Raw genomic sequence first — 22,082 nt, 5'->3', positions numbered from 1 at the left:
TGCATTGGACTCCCCTCCTTTTCCTTAATACAGAGCTCACTTGTGCTCCCAAGCGTTATTGAACAAACAGATCACCATGCTGTAACCAAACCACCACAATCTATTCCAAAGCCACTGGGACCTCTTTAGAATGAGCAGTGCAGGTGCCTCTCCGGCAGCTGCCTGTAATGCAAGGAACAAGTACTAATCTTATCCCCGACCAAGAGCTAGGAAGAGCTTGTAAGAAAGCCAGCCTTAACGTATGTGTGAGTGGGTATGTGTGCAGGTCATGTGTCCTCTGGGAAGACTGGCACAAGTTAGAAAGGCATAATGGGTACAAAATACCAGTATGTATATATATATATATATATATATATATATATATATATAATTATTTATTTCTAGATTTGGTGTAATTTATGTCACAGCTGTTATGATAAATTGAACTGTCTGAAACACTCGTTAAGCTATGTGCTTATTTAAGAAGATTCTTGGAGAATAGGTGCAGTAGTAGAGAACAGGTGGATGATGTACATCAATGACTTGTAAATGAAGGTGGAACTTGAAGATGAAAACAACATGGGTTTACTTCAGGGAAATCATGTCAAACAAATCTTATAGATTTTTTTGCCTGGGTGACTAAAATTATAGATGGCGGAGGGGCAGTAGACATCGCATATCTAGATTTAAGTAAGGCTTTTGACACTGTCCCCCATAGAAGACTTATCAATAAACTACAGTCATTGAGCTTGGACTCCCATATTATTGAGTGGATTAGGCAGTGGCTGAGTGACAGACAACAGAGGGTTGTAGTCATTCAGCAGGCATCCCGTGCAAATTCCTGGCGGGGTCCTGAGATTCAGATCGGCGATTCGCGGCTATTCCAGGCTGATCGGGTCTCTGATGACCCGATAGCCCGGAAAATAGGGATGATCGGAGCTGTCAGAGACCTCCTATCCACCTGTCAGGTGCCACCTCCTCCTATCCCCTGCGATTGGGAAATCCGGGAATCGGCAAATCGCAGGGCAGGGGCGGGGAATGTCCATTTCCCCCACTCTGTCCACCCCTGGATGTCGGGCAGAGTGCGGGAAGATGGTGGCGATGTGCGGGCGATAGATGCGGCAGGGACCGCCGATGCCGGTTACCTGGGCTCACGCGGCTACCAGGGACTGGCGGCTGACAGGAGGCGGCAGGCAAGGGGAGGCAGCGGCGTCCCAGATGCAGCAGTGAAGATTGCCGTAAAGTTATCTTCACTGCTGTATCTAGGAGTTTCAAAACTACAACTCCCAGCATGCCCAGACAGCCTTTGGCTTTCTGGGCATGCTGGGAGTTGTAGTTTTGCAACATCTGGAGGGCCACAGTTTGGAGACCACTGTCCTTCCAGATGTTGCAAAAGTACAACTCTCAGCATGCCCAGACTGTCCAGGCATGCTGGGAGTTGTAGTTCTGTAACATCTGGAAGGGCACTGTTTGGAGACCACTATACAGTGGTGTCCAAACTGTAGTGCTCCAGATGTTAATTCAAACCATGCTGAGACTGTCCAGGCATGCTGGGAGTAGTAGTTCGGCAACATCTGGTCCTTCAGATGTTGCCGAACTACAACTCCCAGCATGCCTGGGCTGTCTGGGCATGCTTGAAGTTGAAGTCTTGCAACATCTGGAGGGCTACAGTTTGGAGACCACTACACAGTGATCTCCAAAGTTGTTCTCCTTCAGTTGTTGCATAACTACAACTCCCAACATGCCCTTCGGCTGCTGGGAGTTGTAGTATTGCAACAACTGGAGGCACACTGGTTGGAAAACATTGTCTGTTTCCTAACTCAGGGTTTCCCAACCTGTGTGCCTCCTGCTGTTGCAAAACTATAACTCCCAGCATGCACTGACACTGTCAGACCATGCATGCTGGGAGTTGTAATTTTGCAACAGCTGGAAGCACATGGGTTGGGAAACACTGAGTTAAGAAACAGACAATGTTTCCCAACCAGTGTGCCTCCAGGTGTTGCAATACTACAACTCCCAGCATGCCCAGACAAACACTACGGTAGTCTGTTACCTAACTCAGTGTTTTGGTGGAGGAGGCAAGTGAAACGCTTGCATCCGGGTACACCCCTATAAAAATCCCTAATTCAGGCCTTAAATGTGAATGGCACTCTCTCACTTCAGAGCCCTGTCTTATTTCAAGGCAACAGTTTAGGGCCATATATGGGGTATCTCTGTATTCGAGAGAAATTGCACTACAAATTTTGGGGTGCTTTTACCCCTTATGAAAAGGTAAAGTTGGGGTCTACACCAGCCTGTTAGTGTAATTTTATTTTATTTTTTACACTAACATGCTGGTGTTGCCCCATATTTTCATTTTCATAAGAGGTAAAAGGAAATAAATACCCCCAAAATTTGTAACAAAATTTCTCCCAAGTACAGAAATACCCCATATGTGGGGGCGTAAAATGATCTGCGGGCGCACCATGTACATTTGAGGCCTAAACTGGTGATTTGCACAGAGGTGGCTGCTGGTTACAGCGGTTCTGACATAAACGCAAAAAAATAAATACCCACATGTGACCCCATTTTGTAAACTACACCCCTCATGGAACATAATAAGGGGTATGGTGAGCCTTAACACCCTACAGGTGACTGACAGATTTTTGAAACAGTGGTCTGTGAAGATGAAAAATTTAATTTTTCATTTGCACAGCCCACTGTTACAAAGATCTGTTAAATGCCAGGGGGGTGTAAATGCTCACTGCACCCCTTGTTACGTTCCTTGATAGGTGTAGTTTCCCAAATAGTATGCCATGTGGGGTGTTTTTCGCTGTTCTGGCACACTGGGGGCTTCCTAAATGTGACATGCCCCCCCAAAAACCATTTCACCAAAATTTGTTTTCCAAAAGCCCAATGTCGCTCCCTCCCTTTTGAGCCCTCTAGTGCACCCGCAGATCACTTTACATCCACATATGAGGTATTTCCTTACTCGAGAGAAATGGGGTTTAAAATTTTGGGGGACATTTTCACCTATTACCCCTTGTGAAATTGAAAAATTTGGGCTAACATCAGCATTTTAGTAAAAAAAAAAAAAACACATTTTCATTTTCACGTCCAACTTCAATGCAAAGTCATTAAACACCTGTGGGGTGTTAAGGCTCACTGTACCACTTGTTACGTTCCTTGAGGGGTGTAGTTTCTCAAATAGTATACCATGTGGGGTGTTTTTCACTGTTCTTGCACCATAGGGGCTTCCAAAATGCGACATGCCCCCCAAAAACCATTTCAGCAAAATTTGCTCTCCAAAATCCCATTGTCGCTCCTTCCCTTTTGAGCCCTCTAGTGCACCCACAGAGCACTTTACATCCACATATGAGGTATTTCCTTACTCGAGAGAAATTGGGTTACATATTTTGGGGGGATTTTTCTCCTTTTACTCCTTGTAACAATAAAAAATATGGGTCTACAAGAACATGTTAGTGTAAAAAAATGAAGATTTTGAATGTTCACCTCCACTTTGCTGCTATTTCTGTGAAAAACCTAAAGGGTTAACAAACTTTCTAAATGCCATTTTGAATACTTTGATGGGTGCAGTTTTCACAATGGGGTCCATTATGAGGTATTTCTAACATAAAGACCCTTAAATTCACTTCAAAACTGAACTGATCCCTGAAAAATTTAGATTTTGAAAATGACTTGAAAAATTGGAAAATTGCTGCTGAACTTTGAAGCCCTCTGATGTCTTCAAAAAGTAAAAATGTGTCAACTTTATGATGCAAATATAAAGTAGACATATTGTATTTGTGAATCAATATATAATTTGTTTGGTATGTCTATTTTCTTTACAAGCAGAGAGTTTCAAAGTTATAAAAATGCAACATTTTCTACTTTTTCATGAAATTTTTGAATTTTTCACCAAGAAATGATGCAAGTATCAATGAAAATTTACCGCTAACATAAAGTAGAATATGTCACGAAAAAACAATCTCTGAATCAAATTCATAAGTACAAGCATCCCAGAAATATTAATGCTTAAAGTGACAGTGGTCAGATGTGCAAAAAATGCTCTGATCCTTAGGGTCAAAATGGGCTCGTTCCCCAAGGGGCTAAACATGCATGGGATGAGCATAAGGCTATCCTTCATATAAGATAGGGCCAGGGACTATTGATAGGATTGAGATTATTGGGCAGACTAGATGGGCCAAATGGTTCTTATCTGCCGACACATTCTATGTTTCTATGTAAGCTCATGTGCCTCCCACCTACCATGTGCTAGTGTCTTCATATATGGCAGGGGGCTTTCGGACCCTCACAGGCACCAGAGACTTCTACCTGTATACCTTTACATAAGTATCTAGGTATCTATACTGGCAAAATGCAAAGTTTACTGCACATTGGCTCAGTGATGATACTGTACTAAGCTCATTGAAACACTCTGGCCCCAGATTCCAATCTAACCACAGCAACATCTGTATAAAGTTTATATATTCTCCCTGTATTTGAATGGGTCTCTGATGTTAACTGGCTTTCTATGTAAGTGATCCAAAATGAAAGTCATTATATATTATGTGCATAGTTCCATAGCATAGGTTGTTGTCATAAATATAGATATACACAATGAAAAATTATGAGAAATGTTGTCAATTTGTGTAGCTAAGTTTAATGAGCATAACAATAAAAAGTATTTAAAGGGAAGCTGTCATTACCTGTCATTGCACATATACAGGACATGGTGAAGAAGTATAACTCCCTATTATACTGTCCTATATGGATTCATAGCCCAGAAATCAGATTAATTCCCAAGATCCGCAGTATTAAGCATACCCTCAAAATATATTTTTGGCATGCCTCTCACACCGCCCTGTCTTTTCTTTACGAGACCATCATTCAACAGTCTCTACACAAGCCTTGCACTCATGCAAACCCTCTGAAAAATATGCATTTAAATATAGAGTATTATTATTATTAGTGCTACTAATAATGATAATGACATTCCTTACCCCTTAAGGACACCGCCTATTTTTACCGAAATGACCAAGCCCAATTTTTCATATCTGGCATGTTTCTCTTTAAGTGGTGATACCTCTGACATGCTTTTACTGAGCGAAGTAACTCTGAAATTGTTTTTTCATGACATATTGTACTTAACCCCTTAAGGACCCAGCCCAAATATACCTTAAGGACCCGGCCATTTTTTGAACATCTGACCACTGTCACTTCAAGCATTAATAACTCTGGGATGCTTTTACCTTTCATTCTGATTCCGAGATTGTTTTTTCGTGACATATTTTACTTTATGTTAGTGGTAAAATTTTGTTGATACTTGCATCATTTCTTGGTGAAAAATTCCAAAATTTGATGAAAAAATTGAAAATTTTGCATTTTTTTAACTTTGAAGCTCACTGCTTGTAAGGAAAATGGATATTCCAAATAAATTATACATTGATTCACATATACAATATGTCTACTTTATGTTTCCATCATAAAGTTGACAAGTTTTTACTTTTGGAAGACATCAGAGGGCTTCAAAGTTCAGCAGCAATTTTCCAATTTTTCACAAAATTTTCAAAATCTGAATTTTTCAGGGACCAGTTCAGTTTTGAAGTGGATTTGAAGGGCCTTCATATTAGAAATACCCCACAAATGACCCCATTATAAAAAATGCACCCCTCAAAGTATTCAAAATGATATTCAGTAAGTGTGTTTACCTTTTAGGTGTTTCACAGGAATAGCAGCAAAGTGAAGGAGAAAATTAAAAATCTTCATTTTTTACACTCGCATGTTCTTGTAGACCCAGTTTTTGAATTTTTACAAGGGGTAATAGATGAAAAATCCCCCCAAAATTTGTAACCCAATTTCTCTCGAGTAAGGAAATACCTCATATGTGTATGTCAAGTGTTCGGTGGGTGCACTAGAGGGCTCAGATGGGAAGGAGCGACAATAGGATTTTGGAGAGGGAATTTTGCTGAAATGGTTTTTGGGGGGCATGTCACATTTAGGAAGCCCCTATGGTGCCAGAACAGCAGAAAACCCCAACATGGCATACCATTTTGGAAACTAGACCCCTCAAGGCACGTAACAAGGGGTCCAGTGAGCCTTAACACCCCACAGGTGTTTGACGACTTTTCGTTAAAGTCGGATGTGTAAATGAAAAAAAAAAAATTTTCACTAAAGTGCAGTTTTTACCCCAAATTTACCATTTTTACAAAGGGTAATGGGAGAAAATGCCCCCCCCCCCCCAAATTTGTAACCCCATCTCTTCTGAGTATGGAAATACCCCATGTTAGGACGTAAAATGCTTTGCGGGCAAACTACAATGCTCAGAAGAGAAGGAGTCACATTTGGCTTTTTGAAAGCAACTTTTGCTGAAATGTTTTTTTGGGGACATGTTGCATTTAGGAAGCCCCTGTGGTGCCAGAAAAGCAAAAAATACCCACATGGCATACTATTTTGGAAACTACACCCCTCAAGGAACGTAACAAGGGGTCCGCTGAGCCTTAACACCCCACAGGTGTTTGACGACTTTTCGTTAAAGTTGGATGTGTAAATGAAATTTTTTTTTTTTTTTTACTAAAATGCAGTTTTTCCCCTAAATTTTACATTTTTACAAAGGGTAATAGGAGAAAATGACCCCCAAAATGTGTAACCCCATTTCTTCTGAGTATGGAAATACCCCATGTTAGGACGTAAAATGCTCTGCTGGCGAACTACAATGCTCAGAAGAGGAGGAGCGCCATTGAGCTTTTGGAAAGAGAATTAGTTTGGAATGGTAGTCAGGGGCCATGTGCGTTTACAAAGCCCCCCGTGGTGCCAGAACAGTGGAACCCCCCCACATGTGACCCCATTTTGGAAACTACACCCCTCACAGAATTTAATAAGGGGTGCAGTGAGTATTTACACCCCACAGATCTTTGGAACAGTGGGCTGTGCAAATGAAAATTTTTTATTTTTTAAACGGACCACTGTTCCAAAAATCTGTCAGACACCTGTGGGGCGTAAATTCTCAATGTACCCCTTATTACATTACGTGAGGGGTGTAGTTTCCAAAATGGGGTCACATGTGTCGGGGGTCCATTGTTCTGGCACTATGGGGGCTTTGTAAACACATGTGGCCTTCAATTCCGGACAAATTTTCTCTACAAAATCCCAATGGCGCTCCTTCTCTTCTGAGCATTGTAGTTCGCCCGCAGAGCACTTTAAATTCACATATGGGGTATGTTCTTACTCAGAAGAGATGGGTTTACAAATTTGGGGGGGCTTTTTTCCTATTTCCCGATGTGAAAATGAAAAATTTAGGGTAACACCAGCATTTTAGTGAAAAAATATAATTTTTTTCATTTTCCCATCCAACTTTAATGAAAATTCGTCAAACACCTGTGGGGTGTTCAGGCTCACTATACCCCTTGTCACGTCCGGTGAGGGGTGTAGTTTCCAAAATGGGGTCACATGTGGGTATTTTTTTTTTTTTTTTTGCGTTTGTCAGAACCGCTGTAAAATCAGCCACCCCTGTGCAAATCACCAATTTAGGCCTCAAATGTACATGGTGCGCTCTCACTCCTGAGCCTTGTTGTGTGCCCGCAGAGCATTTTACGCCCACATCTGGGGTATTTCTGTACTCAGGAGAAATTGCGTTACAAATTTTGGGGGTCTTTTTTTCCTTTTACCGCTTGTGGAAATAAAAAGCATGGGGCAACACCAGCATGTTAGTGTAAAAAAATAAAAAATTTTACACTAACAGGCTGGTGTAGCCCCCAACTTTTCCTTTTCACAAGCGGTAAAAGGAAAAAAAAGCCCCCCAAAATTTGTAGTGTAATTTCTCCCGAGTACGGAGATACCCCATATGTGGCCCTAAACTGTTTCCTTGAAATACGACAGGGCTCCGAAGTAAGAGAGCACCATGCGCATTTGAGGACTAAATTAGGGATTGCATAGGGGTGGACATAGGGGTATTCTACGCCAGTGATTCACAAACAGGGTGCCTCCAGCTGTTGCTAAACTTCCAGTATGCCTGGACAGTCAGTGGCTGTCCAGAAATGCTGGGAGTTGTTGTTTTGCAACAGCTGGAGGCTCCGTTTTGGAAACCCTGCCGTACAAGACGTTTTAAATTGTTTATTGGGGGGGGGACAGTGTAAGGGGTGTATATGTAGTGATTTACCCTTTATTAGGTGTTAGTGTAGTGTAGTGTTTTTAGGGTACATTCACACTGGCGGGTTACGGTGAATTTCCCGCTAGGAGTTTGCACTGCGGCAAAAAATTTGCCGCAGCCCAAACTTGGAGCAGGAAATTTACTGTAAACCCGCCTATGTGAATGTACCCTGTACGTTCACATGGGGGGGGGGGCAAACCTCCATCTGTTTCAAAACTACAACTCCCAGCATGTACTGACAGACCGTGCATGCTGGGAGTTGTAGTTTTGCAACAGCTGGAGGCACACTGGTTGGAAAACCTTCAGTTAGGTTCTGTTACCTAACTCAATATTTTCCAACCAGTGTGCCTCCAGCTGTTGCAAAACTACAACTCCCAGCATGTACTAATCACCGAAGGGCATGCTGGGAGATGTAGTTATGCAATAGCTGGAGGTACCCAACTACAACTCCCAGCATGCCGAGACAGCTGTTTGCTTTCTGGGCATGCTGGGATTTGCAGTTTTGCAACATCTGGAGGGCTACAGTTTTTAGACCACTGCACAGTGATCTCCAAACTGTGGACCTCCAGATGTTGCAAAACTACAACTCCCAGTATGTCCAGACAACAAACAGCTATGTGGGCATGCTAGGAGTTGTAGTTTTGCAACATCTGGAGGGATATAGTTTAGAGACCACTGTATAGTGGTCTCAAACTGCAGCCCTCCAGCTGTTGCAAAACTACATATTCCAGCATGCCCAAACAGCTGTCTGGGCATGCTGGGAGTTGTAGTTTTGCAACATCTGGAGGGCTACAGTTAGAGACCACGGTCTCAGACTGTAGCCCTCCAGATCTACTTACCGGCTTCCGTAGGATCCCGGGAGCCGTCCTCTTCAGACGCACGTGACGCCGCCCGCCAATCAACATCGCCGCAGCCTCCGGACGGGTAAGTGTACGTCGGCGCCCGGTCCCCTTCGGTTCCCCGTTCTGCCCCGCCTATTGTGGGAGGGCAGGACGGGGAAAACGAAAGTTAACCCCCCCGCCTCCGGTCTGCTATTGGTCCTCGCCTCTGACGATCAATAGCAGACCAATAGCAGGGATAGGAGGGGTGGCAACCCTGCCACCTCACTCCTATGCCTGCAAGGGGATCGTGGGTGTCTTAGACAACAGCGATCCCCCTTCTATTCCTGGTCACCTGGTCACAATAGACCCGTATGACCCGGAATCGGCGCAAATCGCAAGTGTGAATTCACTTGCGATTTGCGCCGATCGCCGACGGGGGGGGGGTTCTGATGACCCCCCTGGGAATTTGCACGGGGTTCCTGCTGATTGATATCAGCAATCACCCCGGCCCGGTCCCCGCCCGGCGCGCGGCGGGGACCGAAATTCCCACGGGCGTATGGATACGCCCTGGGTCCTTAAGTACCAAGACGTCAAGGCGTATCCATACGCCCATGGTCCTTAAGTGGTTAAAGGGGTATTCCAGGAAAAAACTTTTTTTTTATATTTCAACTGGCTCCAGAAAGTTAAACAGATTTGTAAATTACTTCTATTAAAAAATATTAATCCTTTCAGTACTTATGAGCTTCTGAAGTTAAGGTTGTTCTTTTCTGTCTAAGTGCTCTCTGATGACACGTGTCTCGGGAAACGCCCAGTTTAGAAGATGTTTGCTATGGGGGTTTGCTTCTAAACTGGGTGTTTCCCGAGACACGTGTCATCAGAGAGCACTTAGACAAAAAAGAACAACCTTAACTTCAGAAGCTCATAAGTACTGAAGTGGCCCCGCGTTATAGATCGGGAGCGGATACATGACGTTCCAGTACGTCATGTGTCCTTAAGGGGTTAAAGCGTTACTGTCATAGCCAAAACAAGGAGTGGAACCAACACAGAGAAAAACTATTAGGGGGGGGTCACACAGGGCGCATCCGCAGCATATTTAATCCGCAGCATATTTCAACTGCAGAGCGAGCTTCTGGTTGACACTACGAGCAGACACACAAAGCTACCTGTTCTGCAGTCCTTCTGTGAATGCTGTCGATGCATCCACAGTGTGAAATATGATGCAGATGCACCCCGTGTGACTCTGCCCTAATGGAAACATTTGAACCTTCTTTCATCTTTAAACCCACTCCTTGTTTTGTCTAAAAATACTGACCAAAATACTTCATGTATGTAAAGTAGGGAACAGTGCAGCCCTGAACTGACCTCAGCCACTGTCTCTACCTGATGGACAATCACCCTTAACAGTGGTCTTCAACTGGGTGACGGCCCTTACACTGGACTAAATGCTCAGGAATATAGTCAGAGGTCATACAAGCCAGGTCAATATCAAAAAGACATGTTAAAAACAAAATCAGAACATTAAAGGAAAAACCTGAAAAAAAGTAACGTCAGGTCCACATAAGCATGAAAAATCAGAGTCCGGGAACAGGCAAAGGGCCAGGATCGAGGTGAGCATATACAAACGCTAGTAAAGGCTTTACCAGACCAACCCAAATGCACACTATGGACGGCATTGGGATAGCTCTGATTGTCCCAGCCCGAGACAGTGTAAACTAAGAAAGGCATACCACTGCACCAGATTTATCAACGTGATTCAGGGGGCAAACGGACCGGCCCATCCGAGGGCCAGGTAAAGGGCCTGCCACAGTTACTGAGATTCCAGGACTTGTCCTGGATCCCCAGACAGACAGCGCTGCCTTCTGCTATATGTGCGGTACACGCACATATAGCAGAAGGCGTCCCCTCTGTGTGAGCCGCATCTGCGGAGGAGGAAGGAAGACGCGGTCCCCTGCTGTGCTCAGGAGGAGAAGATCGCTGCGCGGGACATCAGGTGCTGCCTACACCTACTGGGGGGACAGGGGAATCTTCTGCCTACATCTACTGCAGTAGCGGGGAAACTCTACTGCCTACACCTACTGGGGGGGGGGGGGGGGTGGAGAGGGAAAAAACTCTTGTGTCTACACCTACTGGGGGAGGGGGAAAAACTCTGTTGCCTACACCTACTGGGTGGTGGAGGGAAAAATTCTTCTACCTATACTTACAGGGTGAGGAGGGGAGGGTTTAAAGCTCTGCTGCCTACACCAACTGGGGGGAGGGGGAAAAACTATGCTGCCTACACCTACTGGGGGGAGGGGGGAATACTCTTTTGCCTACACCTACTGGGGGGACCCAACTGCCTACACCTACTGTGGGGGGTCCTGCTGCCTACACCTACTGTGAGGGGGGTCTCTACTGCCTACACCTACTGTGGGGGGATACTGCTGCCTACACCTACTGTGGGGGAACCCTGCTGCCTACACCTACTGTGGGGGGGGGGGGGGACCCGCTGCCTACACCTACTGTTGGGGATCCTGCTGCCTACACCTACTGCGGGGAGACCCTGCTGCCTTCACCTACTGTGGGGGAACCTGCTGCCTACACCTGCTGTGGGGGAATCTGCTATCTACACCTATGGTGGGGGAACTCTGCTGTCTACACCTAATGGGGGGGACTCTGCTGCCTACATCTAATGGGGGGGACTTTGCTGCCTACACCTACTGTGGGGGGACTCTGCTGCCTACACCTACTGTGGGGGAACTCTGCTGCTACATCTACTGTGGGGAACTCTGCTGCCTACACACACTTTGGGGGAACTCTGCTGCCTACACCTAATGTGAGGGACTATCTAGCATGTTCCTGCCTTGCTAATATGGGGACAAACTACCAAACTATTAGGGGGGCTACCTACTACCTACATAGGGGTATTTCAAACAGGGGGCAGCTATCTGGGGGATTTACCTACAAGGGGCATGACTACCTACCTGGGGGGCATTACCTACCTGTAACTTTCGTAAGCAACACCTTATTTTCTGTCTGCTAACACATAATACTCTGATACTATACTCTGAGACTATACTCTGGATCCACCACTGGATGTAGGGGGGTGCTGGCTACCTACTTTACTAACTACCTGGCTACCTAACATTATACCTGGATGCCTAACTACTTACCTACATACCTGGCTATCTACCTACATATCTGGATGCCTAGCTACCTACCTACATATCTTGCTACCTACCTACCTATATACCTGGCTAACTAACCATGTAGGAAAGCCAGGTACATACCTGGCCTTCATACATGGCTGCCCAACTACCTAGCTAGCAACCTACCTACCTACCTGGCTAGTCACCTACCTCAATATGTGGTTTCCTGATCTACCTACCTAGTTACCTATTTACCTGGCTACCTACCTACCTACCTGCCCTTTTACTGTGTGAAACATCAAGGAGGACATTATTACAGTTTGTGGGCCTATAGATGGGAAGGTTGTGTAGAGGAGGAAATACCACTGGAAAAATGCAGAGTTTAACATGTTTGTCCCGCAGATTAGAAGAGAACGCCGCCGTGTGAGTCCCTTGATGTAACTGTAATCACGTATATGATATACAGATCCTGTGTACAGCTGATATCTACCTCCATATGGTCCTCTATATAATCACTTAGATTGTATACAGATCTCTGTAAAGCTGGTATCTACTGCTATATGGTCCTGTATATAATCACTTATATAGAATACAGATGCTGTATAGTATACTGGTCTGTGTATAGTGGTTTTATTTAGAATAGTATGGCGGTATTATCCAGTTATTGTGTGGTGGTATATATTTACTCCTTGTATACTGGTATTGTTGGTCATGGAAAATTATTTTACCTACCTTAAAATGTTTCTTATATATAAAATTTTGTTTATATTGTGTGTAGGGGTGGTGGAAGGATTTGGGTGGAATAGGGGCATGAGTGTGACCAGCGACGGAGTTTCACAAGGGGCCCTTGCTTTTATGGTCCGGGGGCCCTGAGTGTTGTCAGTCCGCCCATGACGTGATTCATGTTGTTTGTTAACCCCTTGACAACCCATGACATACATGCACGTCATGGCTGTCATCACGTACATGTACATAATGGGAGTGCTGGGGGATGTAACTGAGCCTTCACACGCGGTGAGTAGCAGCTGCTATCAGCATGTGGGACTCACCACTAATGCCAGACATCATTTAGAATGCTGATGTCCAGCATTAATCCTTTAGATTCCTTGATCAAAGTATATAGCTGGATCAGAAAACGTTAAAATGCTGGAAGCCAATTGGAACCTCTGCAGTGTGATTGCCATCATGGCCGAAGGGTCCCTCATCTGCCATTGTGTCGTCTGCTTCGGCAGGCTGGAAAAGCAGAGTGCCAATAAAACTGATTGGCATAGCATTGAACAGTGTTTGCAATTGAAAGATTGAATGTAATAGTTTGGGAACTACAAAATAGTAAAAAAAAAAAATATTTTAATAAATGTTAATAAACCCCTCCCCATGTTAAAGAAAAGTTTAAAATGCCCTCTTTTTCCTATTTTTCAAATAAAATGTAAACAAAAATAAACAGAAACATATCTGGTATCGCCGGATGCTGAAATGTTCAAACTATGAAACTATAATGCTTATAAAACCGCACATTGAATGGTGTAAACTTAAAAAAATACAAATTCCACTTAAAAAGTGACTTAAAAGTTCCAACTAAATCCTCATATACAGAAAAATAAAAGCGTTATAGCAGTCAAAAGAGGAAAATTTTACCATACTTTTCTTACAAAAGGCTATAATTCAGTCAAATAAAACAACAACAAACATAAATTGGGTATTGTTGTAATCATATGGAGCGACAGAATAATAATAACATATTTTACCATAAATTGCACTACATAGAAACGAAATTCCCCAAAAGTTGCAAAATTGCTGCATTTTTTTTTTCAATTTCACTCTACAAATAATTTTTTTTAGCTGCAAAATATTTTTGGGTGTTAAAATGAATGTTGTAATTACAAAACTACACAAAGTACAATTGTTCCAGCATAAAACAAGCCCACATATGGGTCTGTAGGTGGAAAATTTAAAAAATCTAAAACGCAAATGAAAAATCGCTGCGTCTCGGAGACAGCAAGTGCTTCATTCATTAGTATGGGAGTACTGGAGATGCATGAGTGCTGGACTTGAGTATCTTTTAAGCACTTCCATACAAATAAATGGAGCATGTACCATGTACGGCCCCTGCTTTTACAGAGCTTGGGTCCCGTTCGGTGATCTCAGGGGTCCGACCGCTGATAAGATACTTATGAACTATCCTGTGGATAGGGAATAAGATATTTTTTACTGGACAACTCATTTAAAGGGTTATTCCGGGATTTATATTTTTTTAACTGTGCTGCAGGGGCTGTACATTTAGTGTTGTTCACAATATAGCGTCTGTACATGTGTTTGATGGCCGGTCTCACAATTCTTATGTGATCCTTGCCCCGATGTTCATTTTTATCAGCATACAAAATAAGTGTTTTCTCAGCTTTTTCCCAGTTGCAGTACGGCCCAAGACATTACATTTCTTGTCAGGTGTTGAAAGGTAGCCAGTCTGAGTTTCAATGGGTGGAGCGACCGCTCGGTGGGAGGGAGATCATTCTCCACAGAGCATCAAGGAATTGTAGTTTACAGCACAGCATGCAAGGCAGCTCAGGTGTGCTGCAATGGGTGGGGTGGCTTATGTGTGGTTGGAAGAAAAGTGTACTCATAATTACAAACAAGGGATCCTAGGACGTGTAGTTGGAGGGAGGGAACTCCAACAGGAAATAGCTAATTCACCAAAAGAAAGCAGTATTATGGTGGACTCAAAACACAGCCATTTAGCTATAAGGCAAGCATGGATTATTCTGAAGAATGTCTATTATTGTCTGGCAGATAATCTTGTGTATCTTTAGCATCTCTCGTCCAAGTTTAGACCAACTATTTGTTGGCTTACTTTACACCAAAAATATGTGCCTACATTTTGGAGATTCTTTAGTTCCTGAGGTTATATTGAAGTCACACCACCTTTCCCATAAACCACACCTATTCCTTCTAGGTCTTACCCTTTGACAAGCATAGCACAAAAGTGTCTAATAAGTATCTAAAACACATAATCAAGAGGGTGCACAGCATGTACATCAGTATTGGGGCACAAACTACACCAATAATATGATGCACTTGCATTTGATGCATTTAATGGTAAGTCTGCCCCTGTGCTTCTAGGGGAAAATATGATTCTGCACAGAACCACATAAGTTTGGTAATGTCCTGAAAAGACCAGGCATGTTCTTTATTTTTTGTCTACTGTGCACTCTGATAACATTAACTTCACCATTCTGGCACGGAACAGTCTACTGTAGGTCTTTGTTGTCTTTAGGTATATTGGTGTAGATTCAATTTAATTATTTGACCGTGCAACGTTAGACTAGATAGTGTAAGAATCAGGGCCTGTTATTGACTTATCAGACTTATACCTGCCATGTGATGTTGGCCCTTAAAGGAAATATGCAGTGAAAACAAGTTATCCCCTATCCACAGGATAGAGGATAAGTGTCTGATTGTGGGGGGGGGGGGGGGGATCTGATTGCTGGGACCCCCACGATCTTCTGCACGGGGCCACGGATCTGCCAGGGCTCTCCTGTGCAGGAGGCGTGTTGGCCGCAACATGAGGTTGCGGCCGGCACGCCACCTCCATGTATCTCTATGGGAAAGGCGGGGATGCAGTGTTCGTGCCTCCCTGACTCTCCCGACCTCACTGAGGTCGATGCACAGCGCGGCGATGCGGGTGCCACGTTCGGGAGATCCCTGAGGATCCCAGCGGTCGGACCCCACACAATCAGACACTTATCCCCTATCCTATGGATAGGGTAAAAGTTGTTTTCGCTGCAGATGTCCATTAAAGGAGACCTAACTCTAGAATAATCTCTGTATCTCATGTGTACAGTGCTGTTAACCCCTTATGTTACCTTGCTGCGTTGGTGTTTCTGGACTCACTTACTGGACAATAAATCACATTAAAAAAATAGAGAAATATTGTTCTGAGATAAAACATTAGCGTTTATCCACCACCCAGGGCTAAAACCCATTTGGGTAAGGCTAGGTTTCCACTTGTTTTCTTTTTTTTTGACGATAAAAAATTCTGTGAAAAAACACTGCGGCCAGATGTTAGCTGTAAACCAATAGGAGATCTCAAAATGCAATCTCCACTTGGCGTTTTTCTGCTCCTTGGCAGAATTTTCAAAACTGCAAGATACAGTAGAGATGGGAAAATTGTAGGGAACAAATTTTCTATTTTTTAGAACAAAAAGTTTTTTATTTTTTTAAGTAAGGAACAACTTATGTGTGCGGGCAGGGACCTGAAAATGTACCCAGCAATATTAAAAATGGAGAAGGGGTCCAAAAAATTTCTTTTAAAAAATAATATATTTTTTATTTTCATTTTATGAAACTTTTATTACTAATGTATTTACTATATTTTAATAATGTTGTTTTTGATTAAAAAAATTTGTGTTTAATGCTATATTAACTATTTGTCTGTCCTTATTTATCTACCATTACTACCAGCATGAAACAGAGTGTGTTCCATGTTGGGAGCAGTAGTACCTGCATTAAGGGACAGATCACAGCGCGTCTCACTCCTGAGACCCATTGCGATCATAATTTATAATCGGGAGAAGCGGGAGGCACGCAGCCCTGCACCGCTCTGCTCCTCTGCACTGTACCGTACTCTGGAGTGGTGATGTAAAGAGAACTTCACATCATAGATTCATATTTCCCTCTGAGAGTTGTGATTGGCCAAACAGTGAAGGTGTACCATGTTAAATTTTTGTGAACTTTTTTTTTACTATTCTTTCACTAATGTGTATAAAGGCAATACGACCAGAATTCTCTGACTAAGAGGTTGGTCCCAATACTTTTGTGTATTTAGTGTAGCTGTAGGCTGAAGCATTGTGTATGGCCAACTTACCTCTGCTACACTGACAACATCAGCTATGATATATATGTAAATGTATCATTGTACATTGATTAATTGAATCAAGATTAAATAAATTAAAATACTGTATATGAGAAAAATAAATATAACAACTATAATCCATAATACATGTAAACAATTATACAATTATACTATTTCCTGAATTGCCTTCCATATATTTATACATTTCTTAGTATCTTTCTGAAGATCCATTCAAGACTTCACCACCCTTCCCTCTTTATGATATGCTCAGGGGCAGAGGAGCACAGGAGCCTGAGGGAGCTCATAAGGTCTCTCTTTGGCTAAGTTTCTACTTGTTTTTTTATTAAATTTTTTGGGAAACCACATGGCATATTTTTGGCCAAAAAACGCTGCAGCCAGAAATCGCAAAATTCTTTTTCCACATGGCGTTTTTCAGTTTGGCATTTTTTTTTATCCTTTTGGCGTTTTTTCACTCTTTTTTGGGTGTTTTTCAGCTCCTTGGCGGTTTTGCAAAATCGCAGCATGTTGAGCTACTGGCGTTTTTTCACTGAAATCGTGGCATTTTTCTCCCCTAGAAGTCTCTGGGAGTAAAAAAACAACAAGAAAAATGCCATGTGGGTTTTATCTTTGGCGTTTTTTCAGGCAGTTTTTATTCTCTTTTGGACTTTAGGGATCCAAAAAAGTGATGGAGATACCTTTTTTTAATAAAATTTCGTAGGGTACCATAAAAAAAATAATAAAAAAGATACTGTAGTGATGGAAAAAATTGTATTTGACGAAATTTATCTTTTTTATAACAAAATATTTATTCATTTTTAAACAGGGATCAATTTATGTATGGGGCAGAGCAATAAAAATGTAGCGGACAACAATAAAAATGTAGTGTGTGTGTTTTTCACTTTTTATTCTTTATTTTTTTAGGTGGTACTACTACTCCCAGCATGGAACACACACTGTTCCATGATGGGAGTGGTAAAACCTGTACTAATTGACAGATCGCCCTGGGTCTGTTGCGATCCTTCTGTATAATTAATAGATGCGGCCGGCCGCTCTTCTATGGTCCCCTGCACTGCCGTATATATACACCTATTCATATTTCCTGCAGAGTGCTGTGATTGGCCAGATGGTTCCGGCCAATCACAACTCCCTGCGGGAAATATGAATAGGTGTATATATACGTCAGTGCAGGAGACCATAGAAGAGCGGACGCCGCATCATACATTATACAGGAGGATCACAGAGGGTGTCAGGAGTGACATCCGCTGTGATCTTTACTTAACTGCAGGTACTACAGCTCACAACATGGAACAGAGTGTGCTCCATGATGGGAGTAGTAGTACCTGCAGTTAAAGACAGATCACAGCGGGTATCACTCCTGACACCCGATGCAATCGTCCTTTCTATAGCAGAGATGTGGAGCGGCTCTATACAGAGCGCACATCTCTGCACTATACTTTGGCCAGTGATGTGAATAGAACATCACTCATTAATATTTCCCTCTGAGAGCTGTGATTGGCTGCAACCATCCAGCCAATCCCCACTCTGGGCGGAAAACATGAATGAGTGATGTTGTATTCACATCACTGGCCGGCCAGAGAACAGAGCAAAGATGCGAGCGCTGTATAGAGCCGCTCTGCATCTCTGCTATATTATGGACAATCGCATGGGGCGATATGTCTATTAGTACAGGTACTACTACTCCCATCATGGAACAGTGTGTTCCATGCTGGGAGTAGTAGTACTACCTAAAAAATGTCCAAAAAGAGAGAGAGAGAGAGAGAGAAAAAAAAGTGAAACGCAAACACTTTATTAAAAATGAATTACAATTTCGTTATAAAAAAATATTAATTTGTTAAATAATTTTTTTTACATCACTACTGCTTCCTTTTTTATTTTTTATGTATTTTTTTTTTTTGGTACCCAACAAATTTTGGGTACCAAAAAAAAAAAAAAACACCACAGGGACCAAAAATGCAATTTCCACAGAAATGAAAAAACGCAGGAAAAAACGCAGGAAATTGCACTGGTATTTTTTTCAGGCGTTTTTTCTTGCGTTTTTTTTTCAAACCAAAAATGCAGGACAAAAAAACAAGTAGAAACTTAGCCTTTCTGTTTCCAGGAGACTAGAACTATAAATGAAATGTTGCACTGGGGCCAAGCATTTTTATATACCTCTGGATATGACTAATCTTTATATGCAAAGAAATGAATGCAATGATATAAAATACAGTCAAGCATGGCAATAGTTTATTTTTAATATAGTACAGTACCTATATTTCCAGAGTCCAATGTAACAGTGTACAGTATATATACTATTTAGCTTAATATACAATCTTTAATCCTAAAAATGACTGGTTCAAAAAGATTAACTCTGCATAACATCAAAGTACTGTCCCACATTCATTATAAATTCCAGACATGATAGAAAAGAATTGTACAGAACACAAAATAAACCTTCACCGATGAGTTGACAATGGATAAAGAGTTTAACAGGAGTCCTGTATGGTGGCCCAGTTACTGACATTTTAGGTGTTGCTGACTCCTTTATTGTTTACCCAGACATAGGGGGACATTTATCACGACCAGTGTTTCACACACAGGTCTTTGAGGGGTACTCATGAAAAGTGGAGGTGGAGAAGGTCTTTTTACTCCATTAATTCACGCGGTAGAAACTATGTACCTGCACCAAATGTATTACGTGTTACAAGGCATGTGATAAATCTGGTGCTGATCACATTTCTAACTTCAGTACTTCACTTTGTATGGTGATTCCTCTGCGACTTTTTGTGCGACTTTTTGTCTTTTTAATAATGCTGTCCGCAGTCAGTTTCTAAGCCATTTGAGGACTGGTGTAGAATTGCGCCTATATAAGCGCAGATGTGCCAAAATATGCGACAAACTGAAAGGTCGCAAATAATAAATTCCTGACCACTGCATGATTTCAACTGAAATCACGACTTCCAATGTCACAAAAAATATTCTATATGGTTTGGCGCAAAACATTGCTGCAGAAAGCAACTGCACAAAAAAATAGAGACAAACTACAGCCCAAATAATGGAGTCCAAGTCCCTGATATATGAAGAGGTGCTCCGAGCTAGCATAGATTTTAGCTCCAATCTACATTACCTCTGTAGAGTAAACTGTAATAAATCCGGGGTTGCAGGAAGTCATGTCTCCTTTCATGCACAGTTTACACCAAGCTCTGTTCACTTGGTTATTGCGATTTGAAGTTAAAAAATTTACAAAATTGTTTCTCAAAATAGAGACTTCCCCCATGAATTCCCCCATATTGTCTTATCCCTATGGGTGGATGTAACTAAAGAGGTTTTCCAGTGAAAACTATCTTACTCCCTATTCCAGGATAGGTGATGAGTAGCTCACAGATCACAGGAGGTCTGACCTCTGGGACCCACACGATCTCCAGAATGGGGCCTTGGCTCCCATTAAGGAGCACGTGTGGTAGACAGCACGAGAGATGACCAAGTGCTGTACTCGGGTCATTTTGGCACTGCCATAGAAATGAAGAGAGCCAGGATCCCATTCCGGAGATCCCAGTGGTCTGATCCCCCACAATAAGCTACTTATCCCCTATACTGTGGAAAAAGGATAAGAAAGGTTTTCACTGGACAACCTCTTTAAAAAAAAATAAAAAAAAAGTGAATAGAACAAAGCTGTAGTACCTGATTCTGCCACACTGAGTGCTATGCCTAAGTAAACAACAAAGGGGCTCCTTGATTTCACTCCTTTTAGGAATGGTCTGTTAATATTTAACTCCTGGAAAACCTTTTAAGGAAAGAGAAGTTAGGTAAAAATGGACTTGATAAGAAATGAGTGAAATGAATGAGAAAGGATTTTATATTGTATATTTGTATGTTCAATAAAGATTATGCATTATTCATTATTTGTTGAGCCTACCCACATTTTTCTATAGGACTATTATGTATGTGCTTTAAGGTAGTATACTGTGAGGGTGGCGATTTATTGTAGGACTGGTACATACCACAGGAGCCTAACGTCATCAGATTTTTTGATAAGGAGTTTTGGAAGAACAGTCGGTAGAGGCAACCAGATGGTTCTCCGCTGTTGAGGAATTACAAGCCCCACCATGCTCAGACAATCAACAGCTAAAGAACCATGGTAGGAATGTGAGTAAACAATCTAGGAGTCTGATCCGAACAAATTTAGACCCTTAGACAGTGTTTGCCAATGGTGTTGATGGGCTAGAAGGCTTCTCTTTCTTACACGTGTGCTCTAGAAAAGATTTGTAGTTGATGCAGCCATCCATATTCTGGTCATATTTGGACATGATGTGATAAATTTCATCTTCGTCAAGTACAAAGTTGCAAAGCTTCAAAACAGATCTAAATTCTGGCAGAGACAAGTAGCCACTGCTGTTCATATCCAGCTTCTTGAAAGCTCTACGTAGAGTCTTCCATTCTCCTTTTAGCTGCATATTAGAAAAGATGGAAGTTTAAAAAACCCCATGTCAACATGGGAACTTTTGAGTATATATAATGTATATGTCAGAGTTTATAATGAACAAAAGTATTGAACTATAATACAGCTGAACCTCTATTGCATGCATGTAGAAGACTAAGAGGGTTTGTATTTACATTGGCATATTTTCATCATAAACTTTGGTGCAAATAAAGAAGAGACGAAGCCTGTTCTCTGAAACTGACAAACCAGCTCTGTGGTGTGTAAAGATGTTCTGAGGTGTTTGGAATTTTATATAACTAAAGGTTAAAGGGGTACTTAAATTGACTGGTTCCAGAAAGTGGTTGGACATTAGTGAATTACTTCTATTAAACATCTTAATCCTTTCAGTACTTATTGTCTGACCACAGTGCTCTCTGCTGACAGCTCTGTCCATGCCAGGAACTGTCCGGATGAGGAGCAAATCCCCATAGCAAACCTATCCTGCTCCAGACAGTTCCTGACTTGGACAGAGGTGTCAGCAAAGAGCACTGTGGTCAGACTGAAAAGAAGTACACAACTTCCTCTGTAGTATACAGCAGCTGATAAGTACTGGAAGGATTAAGATTTTTAAATAGAAGTAATTTACAAATCTTCAACAAATTGGGAGAGCACTCAAGGGGCTATATCACCTGACGCTGTGTGCAGTAAGGTCCTCGGTGACCTCTAATCAATGTCTCATGCGGGGTGCACGTACACAGATATG

General features: G+C 42.3%; 1 protein-coding gene across 2 annotated transcripts in view; it reads right to left on the bottom strand.

The window, feature by feature from the left end:
- The window catches only part of LOC130357354 (EF-hand calcium-binding domain-containing protein 6-like), a 251,524-nt gene that overhangs the window by 96,261 nt on the left and 133,181 nt on the right, over nucleotides 1–22,082 (bottom strand). The window contains exon 19 of one of the 2 annotated variants that reach the window (XM_056560044.1): nucleotides 19,131–21,347. The exons of the other annotated variant lie outside the window; for it this stretch is intronic. Within the exon in view, the coding sequence (XP_056416019.1) occupies nucleotides 21,090–21,347 (258 nt within the window). The 3' untranslated portion in view covers nucleotides 19,131–21,089. Of the gene's footprint in view, nucleotides 1–19,130; nucleotides 21,348–22,082 lie in introns of those variants that run through there. 2 annotated transcript variants of the gene reach the window in all.

The sequence above is a fragment of the Hyla sarda genome, chromosome 1, assembly GCF_029499605.1.
Source record: "Hyla sarda isolate aHylSar1 chromosome 1, aHylSar1.hap1, whole genome shotgun sequence".
NCBI classification, from domain to species: domain Eukaryota; kingdom Metazoa; phylum Chordata; class Amphibia; order Anura; family Hylidae; genus Hyla; species Hyla sarda.
The sequence above is the reverse complement of the archived record's forward strand: the minus strand, read 5'-3'. Positions and strand labels throughout refer to the sequence as shown.